This window comes from Aethalodelphis obliquidens, unplaced genomic scaffold, assembly GCF_003676395.1.
Source record: "Aethalodelphis obliquidens isolate GAN/ISIS:26980383/991018 unplaced genomic scaffold, ASM367639v1 scaffold42, whole genome shotgun sequence".
NCBI lineage: Eukaryota > Metazoa > Chordata > Mammalia > Artiodactyla > Delphinidae > Aethalodelphis > Aethalodelphis obliquidens.
The window spans coordinates 16,121,629-16,134,085 of NW_020837986.1; the positions used below are offsets into that span (position 1 = coordinate 16,121,629).

At 45.2% G+C, this 12,457-nt stretch overlaps 1 protein-coding gene across 5 annotated transcripts in view; it reads left to right on the forward strand.

The window, feature by feature from the left end:
* Positions 1-12,457, forward strand: part of PTPRA (protein tyrosine phosphatase receptor type A) — a 185,440-nt gene that overhangs the window by 126,772 nt on the left and 46,211 nt on the right. For all 5 annotated transcript variants that reach the window (XM_027078747.1, XM_027078749.1, XM_027078748.1 and 2 more), the window contains 3 exons: positions 9,376-9,460; positions 10,652-10,725; positions 10,940-11,076. In XM_027078747.1, the coding sequence (XP_026934548.1) occupies positions 9,376-9,460; positions 10,652-10,725; positions 10,940-11,076 (296 nt within the window). The remainder of the gene's footprint in view (positions 1-9,375; positions 9,461-10,651; positions 10,726-10,939; positions 11,077-12,457) is intronic.

The following is a 12,457-nucleotide window of genomic DNA, read 5'->3' on the forward strand; positions in this document are numbered from 1 at the left end:
GAGGATGCACGAGACAGGGTAAAAGCAAGGAGACGTGAAAGAGCCAGTCATGTGTTTGAGGAGCTGTGCATGGTTGACGTGCATGAAGTGGGAAGTGGTCAGAGGTAGCCTCAACAGCAGTACATTGAGCTCAGGGTGTCTCCTGGTGATGTTAAGGAAGGAAGTGACATGGTCAGATATTTGTTTTAGAAAGATAACTCCAGAGGCCCTAGGGAAGATGGATGGGCAATAGAAATTAAGGTTTCCAAATGGTAATTTGGCCCAAGACAACAGTGATTGGGTTCATCCCAGATGTTTGGGCACTTGAGGCAACTTTTGATGACTTTTGCTGTTTTTAGAGCACTTAACAACCTATAAGAAGCACTTAAAACAACTTTGCCTTTGAGTGTTGATAAATATTTCTACCAAAAAGTGTGAAGACGACAAAAAAAATGGGCCTTAGGAAGTGAGGCTAGAGGAGTATGGCTTTTACTTCACTGATTTTTTTTTTTTTTTTTTGGCTGCACTGGGTCTTCATTGCTATGCGCGGGCTTTCTCTAGTTGCGACAAGCAGCCGTTGCGGTGTGCGGGCTTCTCATTGCGGTGGCTTCTCTTGTTGCAGAGCATGGGCTCTAGGTGCACGGGCTTCAGTAGTTGCAGCACACGGGCTCAGTAGTTGTGGCACACAGGCCCTAGAGCATGCGGGCTTCAGTAGTTGCGGCGCATGGGCTCAGTAGTTGCGGTGTGTGGGCTCTAGGGCACGTGAGCTTTAGTAGTTGTGGTGCATGGGCTTAGTTGCTCCGTGGCATGTGGGATCTTCCTGGACCAGGGATGGAACCCGTGTCCCCTGCATTGGCAGGCGGATTCTTTATTTTTTTTACTTTTATTTTTTTGCGGTATGCGGGCCTCTCACTGTTGTGGCCTCTCCCGTTGCGGAGCACAGGCTCTGGACGCGCAGGCTCAGCGGCCATGGCTCACGGGCCTAGCCCAGACCGGGGCATGAACCCATGTCCCGTGCATCGGCAGGCGGACTCTCAACCACTGCGCCACCAGGGAAGCCCCAGCAGGCGGATTCTTAACCACTGTGCCACCAAGGAAGTCCCTTCACTGAGTATTTTTGCGGTTGACCAACGTGTGTCTTAAGTCCTTGAGTGATTCACCTGTCTACATGTGAGCCCTTAAAATAACATGACCCTTTGTTTTCTTGGAAAGGGGATATAAGCAAATAGACAAGTCTTGTCCCAGAACACCATTTTAGTATTTTTAAAATGCTGTCCTCTGGTCTGAGTCTAGGGAGTGAACTTCTGGTAGAATGGGTGGTTGGGGAGTGGGGCGTAGGGGTGGGAGTGGCAGGGAATGGACCACTGTTCCTGCCTTGCCTGCATCATGCAAGGCCACATCTCCAGAGGGCCCAGATCAGGACAAGGCTAAGCACAATGATATGATGAGTCCGTCCATTTTGGGAGGAGCCCTAGGAGGGTGACTGGATTCTGAGCCTGTCTCCAAGTCTGAGATTTGACACAGGGAGCTGTAAATTCTCTCCTACTTTATTAATAGATCTGAGTCTCCTTCCCTCACACAGGCCTGGGAACATCTTTACTATCTGTATTGTCTTTAACTGTATTAAGAACATGGGTGTAATTCAGATGTCAAGAGGTAAAATCTGACTTTTATGATAGAGGACTCTTCTGGCCTGAAAGCTTGGGAGAGTTAAAATGTTTTTCCGACCAACCAACCAACCAACCAACTCATAGAGAAAGAGATCAGATTTATGGTCACCAGAGGCAGGGGGTAGCAGTAGGGGGAATTGGATAAAGGCAGTCAGAAGATACAAACCTCCAGTTATAAGATAAATAAGTACTAGGGATGTAATGAACAACATGATAAACATAATTAACACTGCTGTATGTTAAATACGAAAGTTGTTAAGAGTAAATCGTAAGAGTTATCATCACGAGAAAAAATTTTTCTATTTAATTTTGTATCTGTATCAGATCACCGATGTTCACTAAATTTATTTTGATAATCATTTCATGATGTATGTAAGTCAGATCATCATAATATATACCTTAAACTTTCTGTGAATTTCACTGCTCTGGGTACCTCATATAAATGGAATCATACAGTGTTTGTCTTTTTGTGACTGGCTTATTCACTTAGTATATTGTCTTCAAGGTTCATCCTTATATTGTAGCATATGTTTCCTTCCTTTTTAAGACTAAAAATATTTCATTGTACACGTATACCACATTTTGCTTATCCATGCATCTGTCAAAGGACATTTGGTTGCTTCTGCATTTTAGCTGTTGTGACTAAACCCATGTTTAGTTATGAAAATGGATATTCTTTTGGGCATATACCCAGAAGTGGAATTGCTGGATCATATGATAATTCTATTTTTAATTTTTTGTGGAACCGCCATACTGTTTTCCACAGCAGCTACACCATTTTACATTTCCACCAACAGTGCACAGGGTTCCAATTTCTCCACATCCTGGCCAGCATCTGTTATTTTCTGGGACTTTTTTTTTCCTGATAGGTATGAGATTGCTCCTCATTTTATAGTGGCTTTTTTTTTTAATCGATGCAGGGTCCTCTTGCATAAATTGCAGTATATTTTTAAAGATTTATTCTATTTCTTATACTGCCTCTGCTGTCGTTGGTATTTGTGAAGGTCTCCTGTAGGGCTCTGGTTGAGCTTTGCTCTGGAGCACTGAGTTGATTGGAATGTACTCACAGTAGGTGTCCCTTCAGGAAGACAAACAGGAACATATCCTAAACTAGGGGTTCAGTCATTGTTTAGGAAGTTGGACACAGTTATCCTCTAGGCGGAACTGCCTTTCTTTTCCCCTCCTTCGTGTCTTGTGGCCTAGAATTACCTCAGGTACCACTCTTGTTCTTCCTCTGTCTTTAGGGCCCACCCAGGAAACCCTCTGTGGACCTAGTGTGGCAGTCATGAGCATCCTCTCTGGATGCCAATTTTAACCAAAGCAAAACAAGCATTTATGAGACTATCAGGAATACTTAAACAGTAACTGAATATTAGAATATTAGATTATATCAAGGAATTAGTGTTGCTTTTTTTGGGGTGGGGGGCAGCTGTTGGGTCTTTGTTGCTGCACAGGGGCTTTCTCTAGTTGCCGGTAGCAGGGGCTACAGTGTTGCTTTTTAAATAAGGTAAAGGTATTGTGATTATGTTAAGAATCCTTATCTCTTAGTGCCACATACTGAAGTAAATACAGTTGAAATGATATGTCTCAGATTTGCCTTAATATAATCCAGTGGTTCTCAGCTCAGGGTGATTCCCCCCCCAAGAAGACATTTGGCAACGTCTGAAGGTGATTTTGGTCATCACAGTTAAGGGTTTGCTACTGGCATCTAGTAGCTAGAGACCAGAGATGATGTTAAACATCCTACAGTGCACACGAGAGCCCCCCACAGCAGAGAATTACCTATCCCAAAATGTTATTAGTGTGTGGCTGAGAAACCCAACCCTGGTATAGATGAAAACACTGGCATCTGGTAATATTGTCAAAGTGAAATGGTCAGTGCATAGGGATTTACTGTAGTGTTCTTTTACTCCTGTGTAAGTTTGAAAGTTTTCCATAATAACAAGTTAAAAAATGTATATGCAGCTTATATTTTTTATATATATTTTTTAGTAAAGAAGCCATCAGCACACCCCCACTCTGTATAGAATGCTGTTTTTCAAACTGAGCCCAGATGAGACACCACAGCTTGTTGCTCATCCTGTGGGTGTACGGACTGCGTTGGCAAGCCTTTGGTTAAACACCCTACTACCCCAAGACCTACTTTCATCCCCAGTCCTGGTTTGACGCTGAACTTGAGGTGTTTCTAGGCTCAGATTGATGGAACTAGTACTTACCTTTTAACTTGGAGGCTCTTCAGCTGTGATTGATCTCTTCGGCAGTCCAATCCCATCTGCTTTGTTGTCCACAAATCCCTCAAAGTTTCTGGTCTGCTGATGCCACTCTTTGCTGCCTTCCAGATGTGCTTTTTTTTTTTTAAGATTTTTTTCTTTTTTAATAAATTTATTTATTTTTGGCTACATTGGGTCTTCATTGCTGCACGAGGGCTTTCTCTAGTTGCAGCAAGCAGGGGCTACTCTTCATTGTGGTGCGGTGGCTTCTCTTGTTGTGGAGCATAGGCTCTAGGTACACGGGCTTCAATAGCTGTGGCACGTGGGCTCAGTAGTTGTGGCTCGTGGGCTCTAGAGCGCAGACTCACTAGTTGTGGTGCACAGGCTTAGTTGCTCCACGACATGTGGGATCTTCCCAGACCAGGGCTCGAACCTGTGTCCCCTGCATTGGCAGGCGGATTCTTAACCACCGTGCCACCAGGGAAGCCCCAGATGCAATTTTTATTTCATTCGTATTTTTGTTTCTTCTATCATTTCAGTGTCCTTTTGGGAAGAGAAAGAAATAAAATTATGGATTCAGCCCCCTGTCTTGAGCCAGATGTCTCTAATTACCTTCTTTTTTTTTTTTTCCTTCGGTACACAGGCCTCTCACTGCTGTGGCCTCTCCCGTTGTGGAGCACAGGCTCCAGACACATAGGCCCAGCGGCCGTGGCTCACGGGCCCAGCCGCTCCGCGGCATGCGGAATCCTCCCAGACCAGGGCACGAACCCATGTCCCCTGCATCGGCAGGCGGACTCTCAACCACTGCGCCACCAGGGAAGCCCTAATTACCTTCTTTTAATACCTGGTATACAGCCCTCTGTGAGTGGCATTGAACAAAGACATATTTAGTGATAAATCATTAATTATTTTATTCATTCGCTCAGTGTAGTCCATCCAGTATTTGTTTAGTGCCCACTGTGTGTGAAATTCTGTGCTAGGTGTTAGGTATATGGTGAGAAGCAAAGCAGGTATATAATCCTTGCCTTTGTGGAATTTATGGTGTAAAGGAAGGACACTCATAATCAGCTATACTCAAATAAATATATAATTACGAAGTGTGAGGGTATTATCAAGAGAAATAACAGAGTGCTCTGTGAGACTAATAAAAAACAATAATAGCTAACACTGACTGTGTACATAATGTGTGCAAGTTACTGTGGCAAGAGCTTTACATGGATGATCTCATTTAATCTTTAGAATAACTGATTTTACAAATAAGGAAACTAAGGCTTACCTAATTTAATGTTAAGTCAGAAAAGACCTCTCTGGTAAAAGTAACACTTGAAATGAGAACTGGATGACTAGGAGTTAGCCAGGCAAAGAACAGAGGGAGGCTATATACAGCAGAAGGAATAACATGTTCAAAGGCCCAAGGAAAGAGTGAACCCAGCATGGAAGGATGCCAGTGGCTCAAGTTCAGTGAGCAAGGAAAGAGTGGGAGGAGATAGAGAAAGCAGGGGCTAAATGGGGGAGGTTGTTATTGGCCAGGGTAAGGATATTAGATTTCATTCTAAAGGCTTGGGAAACCATTGAAAGGTTTTTACATAAGAGGGGAACGTGATCTGATTTGCTTTCTTCGAGATCACTCTCCCTGCTTTCTGGAAAATGGACTGGCAGGGGATAGCAGCTTACCGTGATTCAGTTGAGAGAGGACAGAGATTTAGACTAGAGTGATGGCAACAGAGTAGAAAAAAGGCAGACAAATTTGAGGTGTTGGTTTTAGTGCTACAACATTACTTGCAGCTGGGTTGGATATAGAAGCTAAGCATGGGGAAGAAACTAAGGGGATTTCCACATTTCTTGCTTGAGCAACAGGGTGGATGGGTGGCAGTACTAGCTACTGAATCACCAGTGAGGGAAATTTTTTTAGACCCAGGAAGTTTGCATTGCCTGTGAAATTTAAAGTAGAGGTGACATTATAGTTTCAGAAGAGTTCGAAGAGAGGTCTGACCAAGCAGTGCAAATGTGGGAATTGCTAGCATATCACTTGAGCTTCCAGCCTGATCTGATCAACTAGATAGCATATAGAGAAGAGCGCCAAGAACAGAGCCCTGAGGAAATCAGACGTTTAGAGATCTGTGTTAGAAGAGCAACAACTGACAAGGGAAAATAATTTGAAGGAGACAAGACATAAAATCAGAAGAGTGCTTTGTTGTAGAAACCAAGAGAGGAAAGTTCTTCAAAGAGGAGGGAGGGACTTCCCTGGTGGTGCAGTGGTTAAGAATCTGCCTGCCAGTGCAGGGGACATGGGTTCGAGACCTGGTCCAGGAAGATCCCACATGCTGCGGAGCAGCTAAGCCCGTCTGCCACAACTAGTGAGCCTGCGCTCTAGAGCCCGCGAGCCACAACTGCTGAGCCCGCCTGCCACAGCTGCTGAAGCCCGTGCACCTAAAGCCCGTGCTTTACAACAAGAGAAGCCACAGCAATGAGAAGCCCATGCACTGCAACGAAGAGTAGCCCCCGCTCGCCGCAGCTAGAGAAGGCCTGCGCGCACCAGCGAAGACCCAACGCAGCCAAAAATAAATAAATTTTTTAAAAAGAGAGGAGGGCGTAGTCAGCCCGTTTGAATGCTCATTTTAGTATGAGATCCACATACCAGGGTATGTTTGAAAATTGCCATCAACAAAGAAGCATTGTATAATATCTCCCATCTCTTTAAAAACAAACTTTCTACCTCACTTCTCCCTCCAGCTGCTGCTTTTCTCTGAATCTCTTTACGATAAAAGTCCTCACCTCAAATAAGGGGTCAGTATCTCACTGTCTCTTCTTTCCATCTTTATTTCACTTCATTTGGTCTTCCTCAACAGCTGCTTAACTGAAACCACTCTTGAGAAGGTCACCAATAACTGCCCTCTTGTCAAATCCAATTTCACATCTCTGTTTTCATCCTACTGAATCTGTTGATTGAGTATTTGATTGAGTTGACTACTCCCTCCTTCTTGAAAAATTCTCTTCTTGGCTTGCATGACATCACGTTCTGCTGGATTACCTCCTACCTCATGACTGCTGCTTATGAGTCAATTTAACTAGCTGATCTTTTAAAAGAATGTAAATCCATTTATATCTCTCTCCTATTCAAACCCTTCCAGTCACATAGTGTTTCTCATCACATTCAGAACTAAATCCACACTCATTACCATGGCCTGCAAAGCCCTAAGTCTTCTGGCTTCTGCCCACATCTCCAGCCACATCTTGTATGAAAACTGGTCTTTGTGCTATTTCTTGAACTCACCAAATTCCTGAGGGCTCTTATGCTTTGCTGTTCCCTGTGCCTAGAAAGCTCTTTGCACAGATCTTTTTGTGGTTCACTTATTCACATTATTTAGACCACTCTAAGTAATGGCTCAGTATAACCACTTCAGACCTTCCCAAACTACTCTAACATAGCCAACCAATTCCCCCTCCCCAAAACCCATCACTCTCTATCTCTTTACCCTTCTTTTTTTCATATGTCTTGCCCCTGTCTGAAATTGTTTATGAACAGTTTTCTCCCACTTCCCCCAGAATGTCAGCTGTCTGTCGCTTGTCTGTTTAATCAATTCTCTATTCCCAGTGTCTGGAACAGTGCCTGGCATACAGTTGCTGGTCCATAAATTTTTTTTTTTTTTTTTTTTTTTGCGGTTCACAGGCCTCTCACTGTTGTGGCCTCTCTCATTGCGGAGCACAGGCTCCGGACGCGCAGGCTCAGCGGCCATGGCTCACGGGCCCAGCCGCTCTGCGGCATGTGGGATCTTCCCAGACTGGGGCACGAGCCCGTGTCCCCTGCATCGGCAGGCGGACTCTCAACCACTGCACCACCAGGGAAGCCCCATAAATTTTTTTGTAAATTTATTTATTTTTGGCTGCATTGGGTCTCCATTGCTGCGCATGGGCTTTCTCTAGTTGCGGGGGCTGCTCTTGTTGCAGAGCACAGGCTCTAGGCACGCGGGCTTCAGTAGTTGTGGTGCGTGAGCTCAATAGTTGTGGCTCGCGGGCTCTAGAGCACAGACTCAGTAGTTGTGGCACACGGGCCTAGTCGCTCTGAGGCATGTGGGATCTTCCCGGACCAGAGATCGAACCCATGTCCCCTGTACCAGCAGGCGGATTCTCAACCTCTGTGCCAACAGGAAAGTCCCCATAAATATTTTTTGAATGAATGCTGCTAAGAAGTTGAATTAGATGAGGATGGGAATGTTTCCATTGGATTTGACAATATACCATTTGTTGGTGTCCTTGATGAGCAATTTAAATGGCTCACTGAGGGTAGGAGTCAGAGCAAAATAGATTAAGGAGTACCCAGAGGTAAGGGGTTGGAGAAAACAACTGTTAAATAAGACAACCGTTGTGAGAAGTTAACTGTGAAGAGAGACATGGGGCTGGCTGTTTGTGGTTGGAGGAGGGTAAATGAGGTCAGGAAGACAGGTCTTTGAGGTGACAGTAATAGATGTAATACAGAACATATGTGACAGGATTGACCTTTACATGGGGGGATCTGCTAAAGAGGATGAAAAGTGGTGCTGCTAGGAAAGATGGAAAAAGGAGAAGATAGTTACAAATTCAGGCTGGTTGTGTAGTTCGTGATGGGGGCTTGAGAGTGCAGGAAGAGGATGAGGTGGCACCTGGTCAGCTGCCATGAGGTTCAGTGTCGGGTGGAAAGGAACCCAGGCCCTATGGAATGGAGGGCAGAGTTGCTGTATCTCCAAGCCAGATGTCACTGTAGTTGGGGTCCCGGTAAAAGGTAGCTGTGGAAAGAGGGAGAAAAGAGTACCCAGCGTTTTTTGACACTGGGTACTTAAGGATCTAATAATGTGTCCTTGCTTTAATCAGGAACAGTATTCTCTGTGCCAGGAAACCATTTGGATTTATGATAGGAAAATTGTCATTTTTCCTTTCTCTCCCATCTTCCTCTAGATGGAGCGCACTGAGCCTGGGAGAAAGTACATTGTTGGCCCTGCACACCCAGCTTGCAATTAGGAATGATGAATACTCTATGAAATATTTGAGTATTTCTTACGTGCTGAGCACTGATTTTGTTTTAGGCTCTATAGCAATGAAAGAAACAGTCTCTACCTTCAAAGAGCTTTCATTGTAATGCAGGGAGACACAAAATAAACATATGTATGATAAGTCAGAGATGGGGTGGGCATGTCACCCTGGGCTCTTACCCTACTGTACCCTCCTCTTCACCCAATAGCCCTGGGCTGGCAGTGGAAGGTGTCTCTTTTCTCCCTCCCTCCCTCCCTCTCTCTCTCTCTCTCTCTCTCTCTCTCTCTCTCTCTCTCTCTCTCTCTCTCTCTCTCCCTCTCCCTCCCCCCCCCCCCCTCCCCCCCCCCCCCCCCCCCCTCCTTCTCTCCCTCTCTCCCTCTCCATGCCCAGCCATCTACATAAGCATTTGGAGGAGCCCTTCTTCCTCATTTGGGTGTTTCCCTGAGCAGCCAACTTGAGCCCTCCATTACATACAATGATAATAACATGTTTTGTTCTCTTGATTTCAGATGAGACGCCAATTATTGCAGTGATGGTGGCCCTGTCCTCTCTGCTAGTGATCGTGTTTATTATCATAGTTTTGTACATGTTAAGGTGAGCGTGCTAATGCTTCTGCATTCTCTTGGACTCTGTTTCAATACCCCAGGGTCTCAATAAGCCCACACAGTCCAGAAGACAGTAGGATAAAGACAGTGAATGGGATAGAGGGGAATGACTCATGGTAGCACTCCTAAGATTAAAATTCTGCTTAGAAATGTTTTAAAGTTTTACATAGTCTTCCTTAACACCTAGCCCCTCTCCTTTGCTTCCATCTGTCCCAAGTCCAGTCCCTCAACTCCAGTTCACCCTAAAATCCAGGACCGTGGTTTAGAGGTTGAGGGAAGAAGTCACAGTCTGTTGTTACTAATAGGCGTTTTAAGATCTTCAGATCTAGCCCTATTGAAACAACCCCTGAAAGCACCCCAGTGAAGATTATGTGTTCAGTAAAGGTCTACTTTATTTCTAGTTGGGGCTTTGTCCCCAAACCCTTCTAGGGCCCCTGACTCAGGCATGCTGAACTGAACCATGTGAGCTACAGAGTTTCTCTTTCTGACTTTCTTCCAGGGTCTTGTAGGTATTACTCTTCAAACAGGTACCAAAGCCAGGAAGGGAAACCCAAGGGAGGGAAAAAGAAGGTGCATTTGTTCTCCTCCTGCTGAAGTCTCCACCCTGACTAATTGGGTTTAACTCTACCCTTATTTTTGGCTTAAGCTACTCTGGGCTCCCTCTCTTCTTCTGCAGGGATAAAGAGAGGGAAACCTTGTACACCCCTACAGTTTGTTGTGTGTCTCCACCTTTCTGCAGGAGACTTGTGGCCAGACCTGTGCCAACCCAGTCTGAAGCTCTGGGCTTCTCCCTGGTTACACCAGGGAAGTACCAGGATTTTTGTTTGATACTCTTATCTCCCCCCACTGTATTCTACCCACGCATCCTACTTCCACCTGGTGTGGCTATGATCTGCAGCTAATCCTGGAACTGGAGCTGCACAGAGGAGCCATTCAAGCCAGAACATACTGTGGGGTTCTCTGGGTTGGATTCTAGTGTGCTGAGGGTGAGCAAGAGCACAATGAGGTGCTCAGTCACCACTGGAGCTGCTTCCGTGTGTGCAGAACCTGTCTCTAAAAGAGCCTGTTTTTTGGTAAAGGATATTTTAAAAGGCTGAATCAGTAAGTGGAGCTACAAAGCCAATGATTGGTCTCTCCTGACTCTGTGCTTAGTGTTTCACTATGAACGTTTTCTCATTAGGTTTAAGAAATACAAGCAAGCTGGGAGCCACTCCAATTCGTTCCGCTTATCCAATGGCCGCACTGAGGATGTGGGTAAGACACCCCTAAATTACATGGGGAACCTTCACAGAGAAGAAAAATCAAGAAAATAGGAGTTTCCCCATCCTGAAAGGAAAGGAAAAAAGAGACTTGAAAGCAGCCCTAGTTTTTGGATGCCTGACCAATGAGATAGAACCCCTAATTTAGTCTCCAGAGAAGGGCTGTGTCCCCAGGGCACCTGACCAACCTTCCCCCTTATGCACTGCAGAACCCCAGAGCGTACCACTTCTGGCCAGGTCCCCAAGCACCAACAGGAAGTATCCACCCCTGCCCGTGGACAAGCTGGAAGAGGAGATTAACCGGAGAATGGCTGATGACAATAAGCTCTTCAGAGAGGAATTCAACGTGAGTTCTTTGCTGAGGCTGGTGTGTCAGCAGGGAGGAAGGCAGACCTAAGGTCAAACCTTTTGAATCATGGGGTAGAAAACAGGTTTCTAATGGGTTAAGAGGTGAGAAATTTTTTACCAGGTTCATCTGACTCCTTTCCTATGTGACCATGGATAGGAAATGCAAAAAGATTTGCCATACCTCCCTCTTCTACCCATCTATCCATTCATTCATCATTGCATCTGTTACTTTTGTTTAATAAATACTTATCAAGCATCTGATATGTGCAAGGTGCCAGGGATTTGCTGGGGAGCAAAAGCAGATCTAGTCCCTACACTCAGGGAACTTGCTGTGTAAGTTCAAACAACAATATAGAACATGAAGAACTGGTGCAGAGGCATAGGAACCTATATTAAGAGGTGGCCTTTTAGAGTCTAGAGCCAGGGGTCACAGGGTATCTTAAGTAGACATTAGGAATAGGTCATTGTGGAAAATGAGGACCATGGCAGACTGCAGAGCGCAGGCCTCATCTTCGGTAGTATTTACATTTGCATGTTTTATAACTCTCTCAAGGAAGCAGAACATGTTTGTGAATCTACCAGTTGATTATTCCAGTCCACCAGTTCAGAACTTCCTTTAAAAATGATATTTTAATTGAGACCTAATCATAGGCAAAGGCATTGGGGAAAGGGGGTTGGGGAACATTCCAGGCACTGGGAATATCAGGAACAATCTGTCAGTAGTGAGGGTGGGTGAGGGAAGGGCACATTCAAAAAATAATGAAGGACTGTGAGTGGCTGAAGGGCAGAGACTTAAGGGAGTAGTAAGAGAAGAAAATGTAGAAGACTGGGCCAGACTGTAGATCTTGTAGAACGTCATGAGAGAAGTGGGAAGCCACAGACCAACCAGATTTGTAATTTGGAAAAAATGACTCAGACTACTGGTTAGAGAATAGCCCATGGGGAGACCAGGATAGAAGCAGGAAATACAGTTAGGGGCTGCAGCAGTTAAGACCAGAGTCGCTGATAGATTGATGTAAAGTGGTAATGATTAGGGAAAGGGGAATGGATTTAAGGACACAGGAACAGTTCCAGAGTTGGCTAATTCATCAACTTGGGCATTGTTAAACTCTGTCTCCTTCATATCTTTCCACTCAGCCATGTGTCAGTCCTGTCTCTTAGGCTGGCTTTCCTCATGTTGCCAAAATGACTGCCCAGGGAATTCCCTGGCGGTCCAGTGGTTAGGACTTCGTGCTTTCACTGCTGAGGACCCGGGTTCAATCCCTGGTTGGGGTACTAAGATCCCATAAGCCATGCAGCGTGACCCGCCCCCCCAAAAAATAATGGCTGTCCCAGTTCTAGGCACCACATGGGGGTAAACAAGGTCCAGTGGGAAGAGA